Raw genomic sequence first — 23398 nt, forward strand, 5'->3', positions numbered from 1 at the left:
GAGAGATATATATGTATATTTCTTCCTGCTTTGAAGACAGTCTCCCACTAAGATCTGAAATGTATTCATATTAAGACATATTTGCTTCTGTGTCTAGCATTGAGGAGAGATGAATCAGATAAGATATGATTTCAGGCTTGTCTGCCCCTAATGACACTTCTTTTTTGATGTTAGCCAAGGAATATCACTTGCAAAGACGTAATTCAGCAGTTATAGACTGTTTCAGTCCCTTTCTATTATGCTCCTGCGTCTGACTCTGAATTCTTTATAGAGGATGTGAAAAACAGGACTTCTGGGACTTCTGAGTATCTGACAGCAACCTCTAAATATCCCTAGGCATCACTAAATGGAGTCTTTAAAATAAACACTATTTTTCAAAATTGTACCTAAAGAGTATGTTTTTAGTTGTAAAAAAAAAATAACAGTGACATTTATAAAACTTTTTGTTTTAACTCTCATGATACAGACAGTTAGGAAATTGTGCTTATAACATTCTTATCGCTGTAATTACTTAGGAAATTTCTTTCCAAAGTCTGGGTTTTGGTAAAAACATTATAATTTCTAACTATAATTATATCAGATTGTTCTTGCTAATGTTTACATTAAACATAATGGGTGGAAAGTTTTTCCTAAGACTGTGACGTGACTAAGAATCTGGAATCCATTACTTTAGGCTGAATCATATCTTTGAAAATGTTTCTGCTGCCTTGTGGGCTGACTCAGAGTTGTAAATATCTATGAGGAACTCAAAATCCTCATCTTTACTCCTGTGAACTTTAAAGTCAAAGATATGTGTTAGGGATGTGTATTCAGTATATAAGACTGGAAAATGTTATTCAGATACTAAAGGTGAAACATGTTCCTATTAAGTGGATAAGGACATCACAGGTAAGGGAGGTATTTCTCTGCTGTCCTCTTTAAAATGCCTTTAAAACTTGGGGAATTACTGGCCTGGGGGAGCCTTGTGGTTCTCCATGCTTTTTACTGATGACTGTTTAAATCACTCCCCCTCATTAAGTAGCAGACTAATGGATGATGTTGCTAACATACTTATCTTGAAAAAACATCATTTTCTAAATTTTTCTCCTTCTATAGCTAATAGTAGTTGAGATAAATATCTGGTTCAGTAAAATATGAGACAAAGCAAACTAAATATGCTTAAAATAGAAAAATAGAAACAGGCATTACAATGAGTATAGACTAGGTCTCTGCAGCAGTTTATTCTCTGAAATTCCATATTTTCAAAATGGACATCCAAGAGACAGACAGACTGTACACAGTTCAGGATTGCATGGTGAAACCTGAATTATGCTGTCATATGCACTTGTTTGCTTCCAAAACTATCCACTTAGAATGTAACTTTCTAAAGTTATATTTATCCCATAGTTTTGCTTATATATGAAATTATTATAAACCAACACATGGTCATTGTAAACATTTAGAAACCACTGAAAAGTATAAAGAAAATTAATTTAATCCTTCATGCTACTGCTTAGAGATAAACTTGTTAACATTTTTGAGTATTTATTTATAATTGTGCATTTTTTAACTCTGTGTAATAGTGACTGTTTCCCATATGATTAATATATTTGAAAAATGCTTATTAGAAAGTATGTAATATTTTATTATGGTAATGTATCATAATTAGTCATTGCCCTGTTACCCATTTATGTTGCCTTTAGTTTTTAAAAGTCATAGACAAATTCTGAGATTAGCATCCTTGGGTCCATCTCTATTCCCCTAGAGAAGGTTTTGAGAAGTAGACTTTTGGGTCAAAGGTTATAATTGATGTAAAGAAATTTGCTATATATTGCTGAAATGCTTTCTAGAAAGGTTCTTTAAGCATAAACAGTCACATCTCCACCCGCATTTTTAAACCTTTTCCAATGTGATAATTATCTAATCAGCCAGTCCTTCCAGGAAATGGAAAGAACATTTTTTATTTTTTTACTTTTATTTTTTCTCCTTTATCATTACCCACAAGGAAGGAGCATTTATTGAGCCCTGTTCTGAGCTTTGTCTCATTTCACCTTCACACCAACTTCACAAGGGAGGTACTGGCATTATCTCACTTCCTAGATGAGGGAATGTGCTCAGAGAGCTTATGTGACTTTGAGAAGTCACACAGCCAGGTGTGTGGACTTGTTACGGAAGTTCAGGCTGATCCCAAAGGTCATTTTCTTTTTAAACTTCTAAGGTTTTCCCCTATATGATATTTATATTTCATCATTGACTGTCCGGACAACAAGGACCCCATCGCTGCCCCCAATTTTATTTTCTGAACTAAACATGCTAGTCCCGTGGAGGTCACCAAGTGCTTTGGTGGACACTTAATACACCATTTCTTGGGCTTTCAAGTACGTCACACACAGTAAATGCTAAATAAAGGTCAGTTTCTACCTCCAGGATTAGAGGCCTCTCTCATGCCCATCAGGTACACACCCGCCTACACCCTAACTACTGTGTAAGCAAGCACGTGTGTTCATTGTACTTCTAGGTAAGGAACTTTCTGCAAAAGTGGAAAATATTTTTTCCAAATTTCACACAATCGTGCAAAATCTCTGAAGAGAAAAAAAATTAGCGCTTTAAAGCAGCAAAGATAAATCATTGGTGTTAGAATCACAAGGAGGGGTCGGGCACGGTCGCTCATGTCTGTATTCCCAGCACTTTGGGAGGCTGAGATGGGCAGATCTCGTGACCCCAGGAGTTCAAGACCAGCTTAGGCAATATAAGGAGACCCCGTCTCTACAAAAAATAAAGAAATTAGCCTGGTGTGGTGGCATGTACCTGTAGTTCCAGCTATTTGGTGGGAGTTCGGTGGGGGAAGGATTACTTGAGCCCAGAGGTTGTGACTGCAGTGAGCTGTGGTCATGCCACTGCACTCCAGCCTGGGCAACAAAGCGAGACCCTGTCTTCAAAAAAAGAATCACAAGGAGAGATTTCATTGGAGTTTAACAGTAAATGTATTTGTGTCCTTTCTGCCTAATTCCAAGAGCCCTCTTGCACTTGTTGAGGAAAAAAAAAAAACCTTCTGATGGTTGGTTGATTTCTGTTTCAGGTGTGTGAATATCCCGATGGGACCAAGTCTTTGAAACTGGGAGACTTTGGGCTTGCTACTGTGGTAGAAGGCCCTTTATACACAGTCTGTGGCACACCCACTTACGTGGCTCCAGAAATCATTGCTGAAACTGGGTAAGACTTCTGGTGGCCCTGGTTAGTCCTTTAACTTTGGTGAGAAAGGTCTGTTTTTGTTGCTGTTGCTGCTTCTGTATACAGTTCGTGAGAAAGGTCTGTTTTGTTGCTGCTGCTGCTGCTTGTGTATACAGTGCCTCCTGTGAAGGTGGAGAATGGAAAGAAGAGAGTTGCCTGCACCATGATTTTGACCTCAGGAAGCAGACTTTATGCTTACCTGATCAGAGCCCTGGCCTGGACTTGTGTCCCAAGGCCACTCTTGAGAATATGGCAGTAGTCACCAAGACTGTGGTTAGGTTGGCAGAAACAGATGTCTTTTTCTTTTCTTTTCTTTTTTTTTTTTTTTTTTTTTTTAATTATACTTTAAGTTCTAGGGTACATGTGCATAACGTGCAGGTTTGTTACATATGTATACTTATGCCATGTTGGTGTGCTGCACCCATCAACTCGTCAGCACCCATCAATTCATCATTTATATCTTGTATAACTCCCCAATGCAAGCCCTCCCTCCTCCCCCCCCGCCTCCCCATGATAGGCCCCAGTGCGTGATGTTCCCCTTCCCGAGTCCAAGTGATCTCATTGTTCAGTTCCCACCTATGAGTGAGAACATGCGGTGTTTGGTTTTCTCTTCTTGTGATAGTTTGCTAAGAATGATGGTTTCCAGCTGCATCCATGTCCCTACAAAGGACGCAAACTCATCCTTTTTTATGGCTGCATAGTACTCCATGGTGTATATGTGCCACATTTTCTTAATCCAGTCTGTCACAGATGGACATTTGGGTTGATTCCAAGTCTTTGCTATTGTGAATAGTGCCGCAATAAACATACGTGTACATGTGTCTTTGTAGTAGAATAATTTATAATCCTTTGGGTATATACCCAGTAGTGGGATGGCTGGGTCATATGGTACACCTAGTTCTAGATCCTTGAGGAATTGCCATACTGTTTTCCATAATGGTTGAACTAGTTTACAATCCCACCAACAGTGTAAAAGTGTTCCTATTTCTCCACATCCTCTCCAACACCTGTTGTTTCCTGACTTCTTAATGATTGCCATTCTAACTGGTGTGAGATGGTATCTCATTGTGGTTTTGATTTGCATTTCTCTGATGGCGAGTGATGATGAGCATTTTTTCATGTGTCTGTAGGCTGTATGAATATCTTCTTTTGAGAAATGTCTGTTCATATCCTTTCCCCAATTTTTAATGGGGTTGTTTGTTTTTTTCTCGTATATTTGTTTGAGTTCTTTGTAGATTCTGGATATTAGCCCTTTGTCAGATGAGTAGGTTGCAAAAATTTTCTCCCATTCTGTAGGTTGCCTGTTCACTCTGATGGTAGTTTCTTTTGCTGTGCAAAAGCTCTTTAGTTTATGGGGAAAGGATTCCCTATTTAATAAATGGTGCTGGGAAAATTGGCTAGCCATAAGTAGAAAGCTGAAACTGGATCCTTTCCTTACCCCTTATACGAAGATTAATTCAAGATGGATTAGAGACTTAAATGTTAGACCTAATACCATAAAAACCCTAGAAGAAAATCTAGGTAGTACCATTCAGGACATAGGCATGGGCAAGGACTTCATGTCTAAAACACCAAAAGCAACGGCAGCAAAAACAGATGTCTTTTTCTAAAGGGTGATTCATTCATCTCTATGTGAAATGAAATGAATAACACCAAAATAATCCTTTTCCCAACAATTAAAGGCAATACTCCAGTACCATGGAAGGTTCTTGGGAGTCATCATTTCTCTCCCCCTCACCCACTTTGTTTTCCTAGCTATGGCCTGAAGGTGGACATTTGGGCAGCTGGCGTGATCACATACATACTTCTCTGTGGATTCCCACCATTCCGAAGGTAGGTGGCCTTTTGGGCGACTGTATTTGAATTGCAAATACTCTCCCTTGGGTCCAGAAGCAGACACTTTGCTCCTGGCAGTCAGGACTGTTTGGTCACTAAAAATGCCAGTTAAAAATTACATAAAAAACCTTTCACTTTTTAATGTACAGCCTATTAATGTGTATTCTCATTAGCATACTTTGGATGTGAGGTGAAGACCTTTGCTTTGTGTTTGGTTGGTCCTCTGAGTTTTCAGTGTTCATTCTTTCATAAAAATAAACCCATAATACGGTGTCTACCATGTCCAATTTCTCCATTTTTTCAAATAACAGCAAAATTTAAAGAGCCTTGTGAAGCAGTCCGAATCCTTCCAGGTATGTTGTCTTCCAGTTCTTCATAGTGATCTCTCACAATTATAATTGAGAGCAATTTTTATATCTTTCTATAGCATTCAACTTTGTTCTCATAGAAACAATTTCTGTTTCTTCTTAAAATTCATTTTATTGGTTCACGTGACATTTAATTAAGAATAGAATTACAAACACTTGTGGTATAAATAGGCCTGGGAATACACAGACTGACTGAGTCTTGGTAACCATTTGCTTCACCTGGTGGAAGCAGAGATGGCCCCTGACAATGGTCAGGGTGTGTGAGCAGGGCACAGAGCACACTCTTTGGCCCGGCAGTCTTTGCACAGGGGTGAGTGAGGGGCTTCAGCCACAGCTCTTTTGATGAGTTTCATCTTCCCCTCTGGAGCAAATGAATTACTCTGAAGCAGAAGTTCATCTAACCATGCATGTTCTGTTTTCTTCTGAGTTTTCTTGACCTCTTTTAACTTTAATCTCTTCTTTTGTTCATTTTGTAACTCTCTAATGAGTAGCTACTGTGTACCAAGCATGATTTTAAGTGCTAGGAATACAGTGGTGAACAAAACCTGAGGTCGTGGTTTCCCTTAGTTTATTTGACTAGCCATGACAAAATGCCATACACAGTGTGGCTTATAAATACCAGAAAATTCATCCTTCCAGTTCTGGAGGTTGAGAATTCCAAGATCAAGGTACTACAGATTTGGTGACTGTTCAGGGCCCACTTCCTGGTTCATAGAGAGCCGTCTCATCACCCTAACCACATACGGTGGAAAGGACAAGGGAATCTCTAGGGTCTTTTGTAAGGGCACTAATCCTATTCATGAGAGCTCCACCCTTAACAATAGCATGGCTGCCCAAAGGTCCCATGTCCTACTACCATCACAGTGGGGATTAGGTTTCAGCATGGGAATTCTGGGGAGATATGAACATTTAGTCTATGGCATGGTGTTGTAGTGTTGTTCTGGGTCAGTAAGTGAAAAATGGTTTTATCTTCTTTTCCCTCCAACATTTTATTATGAAAACTTTCGAACATACAGAAAAGTTGAAAGGATTATCTTTTTAACATTCTCAGTTTTTCCATTGAGTTGAACAATTTTCTAATTGGCATTGCAGTAAACATAAGACTGACAGATGTTAGTCTCTACTTTTGAAAGCCTTATGCTATAGATGAAGACACACCTCACAAGACTATTGATCAAAGAGAATAAGCAGAGCATGAGGGAGTGCTTAGTTCAGGGATATCACAAGGATGTAGCATTAATGAAAGATGTAGCATTTGAGTGAGACCTTTGTGGTATTAGTGGAGTTTTTATAGGTGGAAAGATATTTTCATCTGGCCGTCAACATCATGGTCTTCCACCAAAGTCGTTGACTAGGTGGTTTACACAGACTGTAGAATTACTGCACGTTTCAGTTAGCTTTTGCTGAGTAACAAACTACCCCTGAAGTTAGGAGTATGAAACAATTGCATGGATCAGTTGAGTGAATCTTCTGAGCTGGCTGGCTCAGTGGGGGCTTGATGGTCTAGGATGGCCCCACTTGCACGCCTGGTAGGTGGCTCAGTGTCCACTGGGACAAGAGAGATGACTTGGCCCTGTGCTTTCATCATGCAAGGACTGTCCTGGGCTTCCATGAGAGTGGATGCAGGATTCCCCAGCAGCCAGAAACAGGGCAAGTTCTACTCCCCGAGAACTTCCTCAGTCTCTGCTCACCTCACACTTGGTGTGCCATTAAGCAAATCAAGTCAAACTCAGAGTAAATGTGGGAGAAAATGAGCTAAGTACATAGTGGGAAGGGAATAGTTCGTGGCCATTTTTACAGTCACACCAGGCCTTGGCTGGGCTCAGTGATGTCATGTTTCGGGAGTTGGTCAAGTGGAGAAGGGGAATGCATCTTGATGACAGGTGATCCTGGGCCAGTTACAGCGGAGTTCCCTTCCCTGGCTAACCCAAGCTGGGATCAGCTGGGAAAGGGTCTTCGGGGATAAGTTTGAGGACTGTGTGCTCACAACTCCCTCTAGTGTTTCCAGTTGCCGGTGCAGCCTGAGAGTTTTTTCTTTTCACTGCTTTTTACTTTTTAACAAAAGTGAGACTCAAATTGAACAGGATGTATTTATCATGGATTGATACTGAATGGGGAGCAGCTTTTTTGTGGGGTCTAGAGATAAGTTTGGCTAATCAAAAGCAGTAAAGCTACGTTCTGAAGGCTGCTGCCCTTATGTGCTGCCTTCAGAAGCAGGTCATAGACCTCCAGGTAGCTTTTAAAAATTAAGACAATGCTTTCCCTCTTTTATATCATATTGTGATGAAAGAGAATCTGTAATGTTAAAAACGTGTTACCGAAGTGTCTTCATGGCATACAGCGACATTCTGGGTAGATTTTATAACCTACTATAATATAGAAATGTATGTCATAAATTACAGAAATGGTATATGGTAAATAAATTTGGTATAAAATAGATTGTCTACATTTGTACTTAAAAGTCCTTCAAATATTTCAAAATAGTTTGTTTTATACAAAAGACAACTTTAACCCAAAACATTTAAACTAAAATTGTTATTTGGAATTTACAGTTTTAGCTTCTCTGACTGTAGCATCTTTCATTCTTTCTCTAGTCTTTTTTTTTTTTTTCCTTTTCTTTTTTATAGGCAGGATCTTGCTCTGTCACCCAGGCTGGAGTGCAGCGGTGTGATCACAGCCTACTCCAGCTCAAGGAATCCTCCCACCTCAACCTCCCAAGTAGCTGGGACTACAAGCACACACCACCATGCCCAGCTTTTTTTTTTTTTTTTGTAGAGAGAGGGTCTCATTTTGTTGCCCAGTCTGTAACTTTTATTTTGTAACCTTTTTAATTTATTTTTTAAGAGACAGGGTCTCTGTTGACCAGGCTGGAGTGTAGTACGATCATAGTTCACTGCAGTCTCCAACTCCTGGCTCAAGCAGTCCTCCTCCCTCAGCCTCCTGAGTAGCTGAGACCACATTGCATTGTTGCCCAGGCTAGTCGTGAACTCCTAGCCTCAGGCAGTCCTCCCACCGCAGCCTGTGAAAGTGTTGAGATTATAGGTGTGAGCCAGTGTGCCTGGACTATCTTCCTCTAGTCTTTTTCAACATCAGATTCATCATTACCGAGAAGGAGACTGGTTTTTCAGAGGCACCCAGAATTTTAGTTGTTGCCTAAGCAAGTCTGCTCTTAGGGTCACTGACAAAAAGTATCATTTGTATGACTATACTGAAGTTTTTGTTTCTCTTGAAACACGCGCAAAATGCTCTAAGTGGAACGTTTGAACATCATTTGGGAAATAGCTTACAACATTTTCAGGTTTACCTTCTCTGAATTTTAATGCTTTGTCATTGAAAAGAGAGCGTGTGCACAAACTCTCTTGTTGTTTTTCAAGTTTTTCTTAATGGACATTTTTAGACTTAACAGCACCTTGGTCCAAAGGCTATATTGTTTTAGAATTTTAAAGTGCCCTGAAGGATCTCAGCCACATTGCGGAGTATCAGTGTGATACCGAATCCAGTGTGGATTTAATCAGAACAGCTTTTCTTACATGACTGCTAAGAAAGATAAATTAACTTTCTGTTTTTCTAGTGCAGGGCAGGCCCCAACTGTCAAAGCCCTTGCAACTCACAGTGGATACTTCGGGGTCTCATTCTCATTGCTGAGACACCCTGTGGTTTTGTTTGTTGACTCAGGGTATTTTGCCAAGAACCAGCTGCTATAAATGACTGCTGTGCACACACTTCCAGCTTTTTTAGCTATTTATTAACAAAAGCTATATGGATTAACAAAATATAAGATATTTGAGATTCTAGAAAAAAATAAGGGAGAGGTGAGTGGAACCATAGGTAAGGATGACTAAAAAGAACGATTGTGGCAATAGCTCATTTTAAATATCTTTTTCTAACATCATATGTTGGAGCCCTCTGGTTTTCTGAATTTTTCCACTAAATCTAATAATCTTAGATGTATTCTGTACTCACTTTGAAGGAGCAGTAAGCTGAGCTCACTCAGCAGGGAAATAACAGTGAAAAGGAAAGAAAACATGCTGACACTAAGAAACCTGTGGGCATTCACAGGAAATGGCTCTTTGGGACAGTAGTGGGAATGTCTTTCTCTTGCCTGGCCCAGTTATCTGTCCTGACTTTTGCTCCTCAGTGTGCCTCTTCACCAAACTCCATGGACCAATGGGTGTCCATTCAGCTGCGCTTGCTCTTAAATGTCATGAATATTTACAAAGCTCAGAAACTCTTTTGTTTGTTTGTTGTTTGTTTTTTTTTGTTTGTTTGTTTATTTTGTTTTTTTTGAGACAGAGTCTTGCTCTGTCACCCAGGCTGGAGTGCAGTGGTGCAATCTCAGCTCACTGCAGCCTCCACCTCCTAGGTTCAAGGGATTCTCCTGCCCCAGCCTCCGGAGGAGCTGGGATTACAGGTGTGTACCACCATGCCCGGCTGATTTTTTTTTTTTTTTTGTATTTTTAGTAGAGACAGGGTTTCACCATGTTGGTCAGGCTGGTCTCAAACTCGTGACCTCAGGTGATCCACCTACCTCGGCCTCCCAGAGTGTTGGGATTACAGGCATGAGCCACCACACCCAGCCAACTCTACTCTTTTTAATAGAGCAGGAAGGAGGGAACCCTGTCATCACTACAGCCCTAGAATTTGTGTCTAGACGCTGTGCTGAATGATCTGTTTCTCAGGACACCACGCTTGCCCTTGTTCCCCTTTGATGGGGTTGGTAGCAAAACCCCAAAGGCTGGGTGAAGAAATTCCAAGAAATGTTTGCACACTTGCCGGGTAATACTTAACTTGCACTCCTGGATTTTGATGTTGACTCCAACAGGCCATTCTGAGCTTTCTCATGGGTCCTTGTAATGGCCTGGAAAGCTAATGATGCTGTTCCTCACTCTAGCCATCGATGCACCCACCAAGTGAGGGGGCTCTGGAGGTTAAGTTATTTGGGAGGTTGGGGACATCTTTCCCAGTGGTGTTTCCACATTTCCATGACATCATTCATGAGAAGTCAGGTCAGCCTGTATTCATCAGGCACTGACTGTGTAAGTGCGCCTCCGAGGGTGGGACGGTCAGGTGCAGGTGGGAGGGATGCCCCTGTGAGCCACTGGCATGGGTTTGCCTCAGCCTGTGCCATTCTGCCTGGCATTTTGGGTTGGCCCTTCCTCTCAGACTGAGTTTAAAGTCAGTTTCCAACAGTGAACTAATTATTTCATGAATGTTCTATCCAGATCCTGAACTCCTTATAACTTTTTCATATGTTGGCTGTTCCACTGATCTTTGGCTATTAAAGTGGAAAGAAGAAGGGAAAGGAGATCGGACTCAGATTTTCTGCCTTTCCTTTCTTGTTGCCATGATAGTTTTGAGGGCAGATGCTGATGTTTTTTTTTTTTCCTGAAATGAGGATTTCCATTATTTGTGGATTGCAATATTTTCTTGAGTGTGTGTGTGTGTGGGGGCGGGGGGGGGGGTAAATATACATAACAAAATAAATCATTCTCACCATTTTTAAGTGTACAGTTGAGTACCACTAAATACATTCACATTGTGTGCAAGAATCACCACCGTCCCTTTCCAGAACTTTTCCATCTTCCCAAACTGAAACTCTGCGTTCGTTAAGCAAATGTTTGAGTTGTTGTCTCTGTCTCTTTAATTCCTCAGCCTATGGAAATGTTCTTTGGCTCATTGTCTAAAAGGAAAAGTTCTGTCATTACAAATGGAATTGAGATACATAATTGAGATATGGAATGCCCAGGTCAAAGCCAGAGACTGGACTCCTTTCCCCACTCTTCCCGTGAGCATTTTGTTGAAAAACTCTCTGGTGACTTTGACTTTTCTTCCATTTCTTTGTCACTGGCTTAGCGAGAACAATCTCCAGGAAGATCTCTTTGACCAGATCTTGGCTGGGAAGCTGGAATTTCCGGCCCCCTACTGGGACAACATCACGGACTCTGCCAAGGTACCCTCCAGGCCTGTTTCTGTGGGTTGTATTACGTTGTGGGGTCCTCACCCATTCCACAGGGCTGTAGCTACTCTTGGTATTGCATTGCAGAAAGTTCCTTGGCTTTTATTGTGTGGTTGTTCTTTTAAGTTCATCCTATGGTATGGTCTCTGAAGTTCTTGGCAAAATTCTTAAAGTTGGACTGGCCATCTTTCCGGTTTCCCTCCATCCTCTTGTGCTCCTCTAAGCTCTAACATCCATTATTTCATTTACTTGAGAAATATGTATTGGGCACCCATCGGGATACAGGGATGAACTGCAGAACACACGGAATTGCCAAAAGGAGAAATACCGCAGTTTTAGACTGTGGAATAATAATGACCAGAACTCTTAGGTGAGAACATCTTAGTTTTATGTGGACTCAGGAGAGACCGTCTCTTTTGCACTGCTTGTATGGCATTAGGAGAGCAGGTGTAATCACGTTTAGGTTTGAATCAGCTAGCAGCTGTGCTGGCTCTTCTCTGAAGTGCTTGCTACAAACTCAGATTTCTATATTTATGCTGGAATTACCTTCTTTTGTGATATTGAATTATCTCCTTCTCTGTGGTCTTACTTGTTTATTTGTTTGTAGGAATTAATCAGTCAAATGCTTCAGGTAAATGTTGAAGCTCGGTGTACCGCGGGACAAATCCTGAGTCACCCCTGGGTGTCAGTAAGTACCCACATTCCCAGGGAATGGGCATCACTGTGCTCTGTGGCCAACAGCACGGTTCCTCACTGTGACGTTTACACATGCACATGTTATGCATCCAAGCTCCACGGTAGATAGAATGTCTGTCTTTCCCATTGAGCAAGTAGCATGAAGATGGCTCCCCAAGAAAGCAGTTGGCACCAGGGTCTCAGTCTTAGACCCTGCCCCGCGAGTCACCTGGGCAAGTGACTGTCCCTTTCTTGGCCCCAGTTTCCTTATCTGCAAAATGGAATTGGCCACAGTGCTCTTTTAGGAGGCTCTTCTCTCTCGTCTTTTGTGGTTCCAGGGTTTGAGTTTCCAGGGTTTGCCCTGGAGATGAGCCTGTTTCAGACTCTGATCTCTCTGCCTTCAGGGCACGTGCTTTCAGGAGACCTCCTGCTGTTGATGGGGAGGCTGAGACGTGGTCCCTTCAGAGCTGGGTGGAGACATGTGATATTGACTAGAGTTCCCTCCCAGAGGCTCAGGTGGTCTCTGGGAGGGAAACACAATCCAATAAATGGGGACTGTGGGAATTACATTTCTCCCATTTCCCTCATTTCTGGGAGGCTCCAGGAGAGTGAAGTTAGTTTAGTTAGCCCAGGGCTTTGTTGACTCGCGTTGGGGAGCTCCCTGTGCACCTCCACTGCCCCACCCACTCGCCATCCAGGTGCAGTCTCTCTGGACCCTGCTTGCTGCTCTCTTGGGCTAAATGATGTGGCTCTTGGACCAAGTAGCTAAGATGCCACATTTTTTCTGGTTTTTTATAAGCAATAAAGACTAGCAACTAAATGAATTCTTGATTAAAGTGAAAAACAATTACCTTTGATGCTTCCATGGGAGGGATCATACTAAATCGTGTGCCTTGGGTGAGGGTCTCAGTAGCCTGAAGTGTGTCCTGCTTTGTGTCCCGGGAGACCTGTGCCCTCTCCTGGGCCTGAGGGGCAAAGGGAATGGTGTGGGGTCTTTCTGAGGGCGTGGGACTACTGAATAACAATAGTTGTTTTTGAAAGATCATTGTTTCCCTAATTCTGTGACTAAGAGGGGCCCATTTAGGAAGAGGTCAGGAGGGTGGGGCCGGGAGGGAGACTCTTAAGGAAAAGACAGCTGAAACGGGGGGATGGAAAAAGCATTGTATTTGATTCTTTTCTTTCCTGTAGGATGATGCCTCCCAGGAGAATAACATGCAAGCTGAGGTAACAGGTAAACTAAAACAGCACTTTAATAATGCGCTCCCCAAACAGAACAGCACTACCACCGGGGTCTCCGTCATCATGGTGAGTGGAAGGTGGCAGCATCTGGCCTGTCTGTGGAGCCGGCCTTGAAGTTTTTGAATTAGATAGCCGGGAGCTGCCCTCACATGGAAGTTGGTGCCTTCCATGGTCCTATTTCATACGAAGATTGGCTTGGCATGTGGAGGGCACTCGTCTGGCAACTCCCCGGCTTGGGGCACTATGTGGAGGGGCTTGTGCAGGGACCAACAGGGCTGTTCTGAGGGGTCCAGGTGCCACGGAGCTCCTGGCCAGGCCCTCTGGGCAGCTGCTTCCACTCTTGTCTCGGTCTTTTCATCTAGAGAGACTCCCAAGCCCTGGTGAGATTTGTTGTGTTAGGAATTAACTCCCTGCCTACTCAAGGCCTCAAAAATAGATTATTAGAGATGTGAATTATTCTTTGAGACTTGGCATAAGAAGCAGCCAAAGCTAAACAAATTTCAGTTTTAAAAAGATCAGTGTTTTCTAAAATACAGTTTGGGGCTTTTAAAAGTACAGAACCAAGGAAAAAAATATATATATATATTTGTTTTTCAGGGTTAACATTTTATGAGATGTCAGTGACAATGATGGCCTTATTTTTTCAGCCTTTCTTCTTCCAAAATGTTCCTTAAGGCAACTTTCCTAAATCCATAAACATAACAAATTAAAATGAAAAGTGACATGAGAGTAAATGAATCAAAAGGAAAAAGCACTGAACCAGAGGTGAGGGCAGCACACCCGCAGCAGCTGTCCAGGCCTGAGCCAGTGCGACGCTGGGCTGGAAAGCCAGCTCCCTGTGAGCGGTAGAAGCCAACCAGCCGCCCAGGCAGGGACCTCGGTTCCCCCCACCGCACTCCCAAGAGCATAGAACAGGGGTGGAGCTGCCTTTCCCAGAGCCGGAGTTGGCTGGAGCAGCTTTCGAATCAGACCTGCTGAGGTGATGGGTGTCTGAGTTTCACATCTGGGCCCCCGCATGACCACACTGAGTCCTGACAGCTAAGGATGGGCCATCTCCACAACTTTGTCGCTCGTACTTGGGACAGGCCTCTCACCCTCTGGGAAGGTCCTCCTTGTTTCCTCCCCAACTAGAAAGGACACAGTGGCATATTCTCATGGTGCATGGTCGTCTGGGAGTCTTACCTAGGAAGATGCAGGGTCCAGATAGAAGCTGTAAGGAAGCCACACACATAACCCACATCCTCCCAACCCCAACACCCCCCACACCCCACCACCCCCACTCCACACCTCACATCCCCCACACCCCCGCATCCCCCACACCCCCACCATCCCTCACAACACATCTCCCCCACAGCCCCGCATACCCCAACACCCCCACATCCCCCACACCGCACATCCCCGTACCCCCACATCCCCCCACACCACACATCACCACACCCCCCCGCATCCCCCCACACCCCCACTCCACATCCTCACATCAACCACACACCACCGCATCCCCCACAGGACCCCCACATCCCCACACCCGCACATTCCCCCCGTACCCCCAAATCCCCCAACACCACACATCCCCCACACCCCCGCATCCCCCACACCCCCCACTCCACACCTCACATCCCCCACCCCCCGCATCCCCACACACCCCCATACCTTCCCCCACACCACCCCGCACATCCCCCGTAGCCCCCACATCCCCCACACCACAACATCCCCCACACACCCCCGCAAACTCCCCACCCCCCCCGCAAGTCCCCCAACCACACCCTCAATCCCCCACGCACACACCACACATCCCACACCATACCTACACACACACCCACCAATCACCCAGGACCCAACAACACCCACACACCATATCCCCCACACCCTCACGCCGCAAATCCCCAACACACACTACCCCCCACATCCCCACATCCCCCACACACCCCCGTCCCACCCCCACTTTCAACCCCCCACGTCCCCACAACCCCCCCACTTCACACCCCCCACATCCCCCACACCCCCACTTGCACACCCACAGTCACACCCCACTGCACACCCCCCACTTCACACCCCCCCACATCCCCCACCCACCCCACTGCACACCCCCCACGTCCCCCACCACCCCCCACTGCACCCCCCACACCCCACTTCACACCTCCACACCCCCCACTTCACACCACCCACACCCCCCACGTCACACCCCCACAGTCCCCCACACCCCACACACCCCCCATACCCCACATCCCCCATTCCACACACCCCACATCCCACACATACCCTACACACACTCCACACACACCCCCACCCCACACCCCACACACACCATATCCCCCACACTCCCTACACACACACCACATCCCCTACACGCCCCACTCCACACACCCCACATCCCCCACACCCCCCACTTCACCCCACATCCCCCACAGCCCCACTCCACACACCCCACATCCCCTACACCACACATCCCCCACCCCCCACTCCACACACCCCACATCCCCCACACCCCACATCCCCCACACCCCACATCCCCCACATCCCCCACATCCCCCACATCCCCCACACCCCACATCCCCACACCCCACTCTACACCTGCCACTCCACACACCCCACATCCCCCATACCCCACTCCACACACCCCCACATCCCCCACACCCCACACATATGCTACACACACACTCCTCAACCCCCCACACCCCCCACTGCACACACCCCACATCCCCCACACCATGCACATACCCTATACACACCCTACACACCCCACTCCACACACCCCACTCCACACACCCCACATCTCCCACACTGCACACAAACCCTACACACACCCCACACCCCATATCCCCCACACCCGCCACCACCCACATTCCCCATACCCCCATACCCCAAACCCCCCACATGCCCCACACGTATCACACACTACATACCCCTCACACCCCAACACACCCCCACAACCCCCACACACTCCAACACATCCACATACCCCCACACCCACACCCCCCAGCACACCCCCACACACTCCAACACATCCACATACCCCCACACCCACACCCCCCAGCACACCCCCACACCCCACACACCCCCACATACCCCAACACACCCCACACACCCCCACATACTCCAAAACACCCACATACCCTCCACACCCCAACACACCCCACACACCCCCACATACCCCACACACCCCTCACACCGCAACACACCCCAGACACCCCCACATACCCCCACCCCCCCATACCTCAACACCCCACACACACCCCCCACACCCTCCACACACCCCCACATAACCCCCACACCCCAACACACCCCACACGCCCCAACACACCCCACACACCCCCACTCACCCCACACACCCCCACTCACCCCACACTCCACATGCCCTACAAGCGTGCAGCACTCTGTTACATGGATTGAGCATCCACCAGGTTCTCAGCACCCACTGGGCTGTCATTCTCTTCTGTCCCCGGGGTGGCTGCATTGATGTGGCTGCTCTCTGTGTGTCCTTGCAGCTCCACAGCTGCTCCCCTGCCAGAAAGTGTGCTCTCCGTCTCTCTCCAGACAGAGCCTGAGTTTGCAAGCTGAGTCTTTTGATGGCTTGCAGGACTTTGGGGGTGCTCTGTGCCAAAGCAGTGGGAAGACCTTTTGAGTTGTGGTTTCCCTTGAATTTTAGCTGAAAGCCTGAGAAAGTCAGAGTTGTCAAAGAATTACAGCGTAGACACTTTGAAAAGAACCATCTTGATTGAGCCAACAGCATGAGAATGTTTCCAGCCATTCCCTTGCAAGAGCTAGCATTGATGGATGGGCTCAGTGGTACATAGCCTCGCCTTGCACTGCGTTGTAAGGCAGCTTCTTGGAAAATTTAGAAAAATGAAACATTAAAAATTGGCATACTCAACGTGTCATGAAAAACCTTGAGAGATTGGTTGGGATCAGAATTTAATAACCATATTAAGTCTTCTGAGAGGAAGAACATTTAACCACCCTGTGCCCAGGGCTTAGGAGAGTTTGCTCAGAGACTGTGAAGGGAGTCGTTGCTGGGGTCACTTTTTGACTCAGGGGCGCAGATAGGAATCAGTGGCCGTAGGCCTGTGCCCGGCCTCTTTATGGCTGGCTCTCAGCTGACGTTCTGGAATGATTAGCCATTCTACAGGCTATGTCCTGGATGATGATGCTTAGACCCCCTCAGACAGAACCTGTATTGTGTGGTTTACAAATACCATTTCCCATTTGCTGATGAGGCGTTCAACAGTCAAAAAACAAACCCCTGGGCTCTGACAGGGTGTTTGTGTAAACAAACAACCCTTTCTTGTTTGCAGTTCTGATGGCGATTGTAAATGTTGTGTGTTTATGTGTGTTCGGTAGTCACTTTGTGCATGTTGGCAGGGTGCCCCCTCTAACCCTGTGTTCCCTACACAACTCTGCGGGCTCTTAGCTCGGGGGAACTGCTGATGTCATGATCCCATTCAGGACCTGCAGGAAAATTCAGTCAGGCTTGTCTCTGGTGGCACCCATTCTCGATGGCCAAAACACCAGCCTGTGAATTTTGGGCTGTCCCCAAAAGCGGGAGAGGAAGGCCTGCTGCTGGTCCTCCCCTGGCGCAGGACCCGGTCCGGGGCATGGTTGTGTGGGGGAACTCGCGATGCTGCTGTATCGTCCTCCTCGTCCTCATCCTCCTCACGTCACTGTGCATCTGTGTGTCCTGTCTTCGGGAACAGTTTTAAGTGTTTTTATATTAAAAATAACCTCAAAATGACTCTCCCTGGTACTCATAACTGAGACTGTGGGGCCAACCTGGTTTTCTGCAGATACAAATGATAGTGGAAATAGTGTCAACCGACTGGAGGTTGAATCATCCGACAACTGCTGTGTCACTTACAGATAGGACCTTCCCATCTGCTGTCACCCTGGTGTTCTCACCCCCAGAGTTGGGGCCTGAGGCTGCAGTGAGAAAATTATGGGCTAGGAATTGGTCCATAAAGGTGAAAGAAAGTAAAGTTGATGGTGTTATCTGCGTTTTATTTGACAGTTTGATTTGACAGTTTGAGAGGCACCTCAGAGTTTCCTTCTTTACCCCGCTGAGACAGTGGGAGAGCCCGAAGCAGAATCCTGGTATTCACCATGCTGTGCCCGACCAGCGCACCCCATCCTCAGCCCCTCTCACGCCTGCATGCTTGTCTCAGTTTCTCATGCCGCCGTCCGGCTCTCAGCTGCTTACTGGTGTGGGTCTTCTGTACCTACTCACATCCTTTCCAGCCAGCCAAGCACGCCCCTGGAAAACTTCATTTTAAAACTTCTCAGCTTGCCACACTGCCTGCCTTTCCAGACCAACAGCTGGTGAGAGCACGGGAGGAGTCCCGTTGTTCTCCTGCCAGTGCTGTTTCCCACTTAGGTGAAAAGCGGCTTTTTGGAAAGGGCAGCTTAAGATGGGTGCCTTTGTGAAGGCTTTTGTTCTTTCTCCAGCTGCGTTTCCAAAGATGAGTTTGTATCAGTAAGTGTAATCTCAGCCAGCCTTTGGGATAAGAGAAGATCATTTAATGGGCGAGACCTTGGTTTCAGGCAGGGCTGAGGTGTGGAATTACAGTTCAGTTTTCTTGGACTTGTCGTTAGCATGCGTAAGAAAGGACAGAGCAGGGTGCACGCAGGACGGCCTCCCATGTACCCCGGGGGGCTCGCCCCGGCTGCAGAGACCAGGAGATCCCATCTTGTGGCGGGAAGGAAATGCCGAGAAGCCGTCTGTGGTGCAGACTTGAGAAGGGACGGATTCAAGGGCACTGCCTTCTTCGCTGGGGGATTATGCTTTGTTTCGGGGGAAGTTGGGGAAGGATTTGGGTTTATTGCCTTAATTTAAGATAGACAAAACTGTTTCACTCGTGTTGCTTCTGTTGAAAGTAAGTCTAGTTTCTGTCCCTGCTTCTCTCCTGCCTTCTCCTGCCTCTCCCGCCGCCTGCATTGCTTCCCTCTGGCTAGGTCCAAGGCCATGGTATGTACTAACTGCACTGCCAGCCTGCCTTCTGCTGCACATGCCCCTGTGCTCCTGACAGGAAGAGAAAAGGAGAAATAACGGGGGGGGGAGATTGTTTTCTTGTACCCAGGAGACCTTTTGTGGTAGGAAAGACCTGTATGCTGCCTCTCTGCTTCCCATGTAGGTGGGAGCATCTTTTAGTGGAGTTTTCCACAGTTACCCTTTCTCCACGTAGTTGAAATTGTCCTTGGAAATTGTAGAGGTATGGGAGTTTTGTTTATTGAGACAGGGTCTTGCTCTGTTGCCCAGACTAGAGTGCAGTGGTGTGATCCTAGCTCACTGTATCCTCAAACTCCTGAGCTCCAGCCATCCTCCTGCCTCAGCCTCCAAGTAGCTGGGACTACAGGTGCATGCCACCATGCCCAGCTAATTTTTCAATTCTTGGTGGAGATGGAGTCTCTCCATGTTGCCCAGACTGGTCTCGAACTCCTGACCTCAAGTGATCTTCCCTCCCTGGCCTCCCGAAGTGCTGGGATTACAGGTGTGAGCCACCGCACCTGGCCAGAAATAGATGACTGTTCAGCTCGAACTTGGCAGGGCCGGTGGAGAAGCAGCCGTTCCACAGGTAGCCTCAGGCGCCCTGGAGGCAGCCACCCAGGTTCATCTTAGAAAGTCCTGTTGTTGATTCTTATTTTCTCCAGACGTTTTTTGTTGTTGTTAAAGTACTGAAAGAATCTCCAGTGCATGTTCCCCCTCCCTCCCCAGGGTAGTTAGATTACAAAATGCCTCCTGGCAATTGTCCCTTTCAGCTAAAGGTGCCTGGGAACTGCCATCTCCTTCACTTTTGGGAAGCCCAGTGAGATGGCAGCTTGATGGACTTCCCTGGACAAGCAGGAAATAGAGAAGGAAAAAGGAGGACCAGGCTCCCTTCCCCAGCCAGGCTCAGAACGCAAGGTGACTGCCTCACATCTTTGTGGCTGTTTCTCTATTCCTTGAAGAGCTGAGCTCTTAAAAACTTTCAAGACATGTCAGGATAAGGAAGCTTTGCTTCACGTGAAGAGAAGACAGGTGAGGAGATCCTGGAGGATCTCAGAAAAGGATAATATGACTCCATCTGATTCCTGGGCCTTTTATAGGCCTCACAGCCACTCAGGTTGTTAGAAGGATTAATTATTCACAGGACATATGGATAACTTTTCAATTTGTGACAGAGAACTTTCTTTGGAAAAGTAAACTGTCCAAGACTGAGCACCCTTGTAAGGTTTGCTTATTGTCTCAGAATTCTTTTGAGCTTAAGGTCTGGGCTTGGGCTGAAGCAGTGAGAACCCAGGCACAGCCCAAAGCGAGAGAAGACAACAGACACCCAGTGTTTCCTGGGCTGCCAGCCTGGGTCAGGGTAGGAGCAGAGGTCGCGGATGGCCCCTTCCCCCAGTGGGTTCCTGAAACCATTGCTCTCCTGTGAGGCTTCTGTTAGAGGCTTGGCGTTATTTCTCCTCTTCTGTTTCTGAGGCCCGTGCATGCTCTGTCGTGCTCTCTGCTCGTGGCAGCTGGGACCCGAGCCTGGCCTGGGTAATGTGTTGTCTCTGCTGTTTCCTCCTCAGAACACGGCTCTAGATAAGGAGGGGCAGATTTTCTGCAGCAAGCACTGTCAAGACAGCGGCAGGCCTGGGATGGAGCCCATCTCTCCAGGTCCCCCCTCAGTGGAGGAGACCCCTGTGCCTAGGGAAGCAGTCCCGGCCCCCACCCCTCCGGAATCTCCCACCCCCAACTGTCCTCCTGCTGCCACGGGTGGTGAGCGGGCAGGAACCTGGCGCCGCCACCGAGACTGAGCCTCCTGCAGACGGGCAAAGCCGCCCGCTGCCACCCAGGAAGCCAGCCCTCTGCTCGGCCTCGCCGGCCTCCCTGCTGCAGGCCTCCCTGTCCTCACCGCCTGCGCCTGAGTTCGCGGGTCCTCCGCAGGCCGTCTGGGAACCGGAGCCCGGCGTGCCGGAGCCTGGCCTGGTGCTCTGGGCTCTACCTTCTGGTTCCTGGAGACATCAAAGGCCGCATCCGTGCTGCCAACAGCTGTTTGGAGAGACTCGTTCCAGATCATCCCCAGTCATTTTCAGTTTGTTGGACATTTTACAGCTTCACCAGGAGAATGTGCAACTTTATTCCAGCGTTCGATGCATTTTTATAGCAACACTTTGGATGAACCAAGGCCTTTTCCTTATTTAAATAGACTCAGAACGCTCCCTTTCTTTTCTCTCTTTCTCTCTTTTTTTTTTTTTTTTTTTTTACGAAAGACTTAGAATTGCATTTGTCCTTTTGTGGATGTCCTGTGAGAGGTGATATGGGGGCTAAGAGGAGTGGCTTTCTACTGGAAGAAGTGAGCGCCTGAGAGGACGATTTGGTCTTTGGACGTGGATTGCAGGCTTTGAGAAGCGCTCAGATGCCCAGTGCTGCGTGCTCAGCCATTTGGCTTGGGGTGCTGGGCTCACCAGAGACAATGCTGAGTATTCATTTGTACACAGACGATGGGAGAAGCCACTTCTTCCCTGGGCATTATGGGTTCCCCAGCTCTTCCCACACGCGTGTTAGGAAATGCCTGTGAACCTGCCCTCTCCTCTGGGTTTTTAATGAGAGGCTTGGCACATGGGGCACCCAGCGGGGGCTTCTCCGCAAGCCAGCCACTTGCAGAGCAGAACAAGCTCCACTCCTGAGCCCCGGTGCCTGCTTCCTCATCTGCATTTCATCTGGAGCAGGGCAGGTAACCACAGGAGGAGGCGTGCCCCAGGCAGCCAGGACTGGGCGGGAAGGTGCTCCCTGGATATACTCTGTGAACCTTGTGGAAGGCTGCTGGCAGTTTTTCCTTTTTGTCCACCACCCTGCTCTTTTTAATAATTGTACATAATCCGTGTATTTGTTTTACCTGCTCATCTTCTAAACTGGTGGGCCCTATAGTTCGTTCTCATTGTTAGAGTTTGCCTTTTACAAGTGTACCCAACCTGCAATAAACTTTTCCCTCTTGAAAAAAAGTAATCAGGGATGGGCCTAGGTTTCTGTGTTGTCGTTTGGCCAAGGATGTGTGGAATCGAGGTTCTCCTCCTCAGCCAAGGTTCCAGCAGGTGCCAGTGGCTGTTTTGCAAAGTCTCAGGGCCACTCGAGGAAAAGAGGAAGCTTGGGGAGAACACATATGGAAAGGTGTTCTGGTTGAAGTTGGTCTGGTTACAGGTGCAGAATGGGTATGGTGGCTCAGGCCTGTAATCCCAGCAGTTTGGGAGGCCAAGGTGGGTGGATCACCTGAGGTCAGGAGTTCAAGACCAGCCTGGCCAACATGGCAAAACCCCATCTCTACTAAAAATAGAAAAACTAGCTGGTCGTGGTGGCACATGCCTGTAATCCCAGCTACTCAGGAGGCTGAGGAGGGAGAATCACTTGAACCAGGGAGGTAGAGGCTGCAGTGAGCTGAGATCATGCCACTGCACTCTAGCCTGGGCGACAGAGTGAGAACCTGTCTCAGAAAAAAGACACATCACAAAAGCTCAAGAATAAATGGTGTGCCTGGTGTGTGACAGAGGAACCTTACGAACCAGGAGCAGGAGGGGCAGAGAGTTGGGGCAGCTGTTCCCCTGTCTCTCTCTGAGGTTGTGTGGTCTCCTATCTCTGCTTTTTCCAGTGCCCTGTCAGCTACAGCTTTCTCTGCAAGACTTTTGTTTCTGTTCCCTCATAGTACCCACTGACCTGTGGCTTAGGTTACCCTGGTACTGCCTCTGTCCCCAACTTTTCAAGGCTTTACAATCCCAGAGCTTGAAACCATCTAACTTGACTCTGGATCTTTCAGTTCAGATAGCTAAGGAATGAGTCAATCTCATGGGCCAGGCGATACAATGAGTTCTGGGCTGGTGCTGACCCCTGATCCGGTCCAGAGGTTGGCCACAAGGTGCGGTGGGATGGGTGGGGAGGGGGATTGGCGGGCGCGGCAGCAGTGGGCTTCCTAGTTTATTCCTAGGAGGATAAGTTTCAAAAAAGCAGTGATGTATAGGTCTAGAACATTCTGCTTGTGCCTCTTTAGTTACAGGACAAGCTTTTTCTTAGCTTTCAATAGAAATATTTTTGTTAATGGAAGGGAAGAGCTAATAAAAGGAAGGAGAAAAATGCAAATAGCAATAGAACAAGGCCTCTGGCACTGATCTG

At 46.9% G+C, this 23398-nt stretch overlaps 1 protein-coding gene across 1 annotated transcript; it reads left to right on the forward strand.

The window, feature by feature from the left end:
* Positions 1–3055: 3055 nt before the first annotated feature.
* Positions 3056–22255, forward strand: LOC115892350 (serine/threonine-protein kinase DCLK2-like). The gene is made up of 6 exons (XM_030913513.1): positions 3056–3192; positions 4966–5043; positions 11268–11364; positions 11978–12058; positions 13234–13350; positions 20824–22255. The coding sequence occupies exons 4-6, from the start codon at positions 11993–11995 to the stop codon at positions 21049–21051; spliced, it is 411 nt and encodes a 136-aa protein (XP_030769373.1). The 5' UTR covers positions 3056–3192; positions 4966–5043; positions 11268–11364; positions 11978–11992; the 3' UTR covers positions 21052–22255.
* The last annotated feature ends 1143 nt before the right edge of the window (positions 22256–23398 follow it).

Source organism: Rhinopithecus roxellana, chromosome 2 (genome assembly GCF_007565055.1).
Source record: "Rhinopithecus roxellana isolate Shanxi Qingling chromosome 2, ASM756505v1, whole genome shotgun sequence".
Lineage (NCBI taxonomy): Eukaryota > Metazoa > Chordata > Mammalia > Primates > Cercopithecidae > Rhinopithecus > Rhinopithecus roxellana.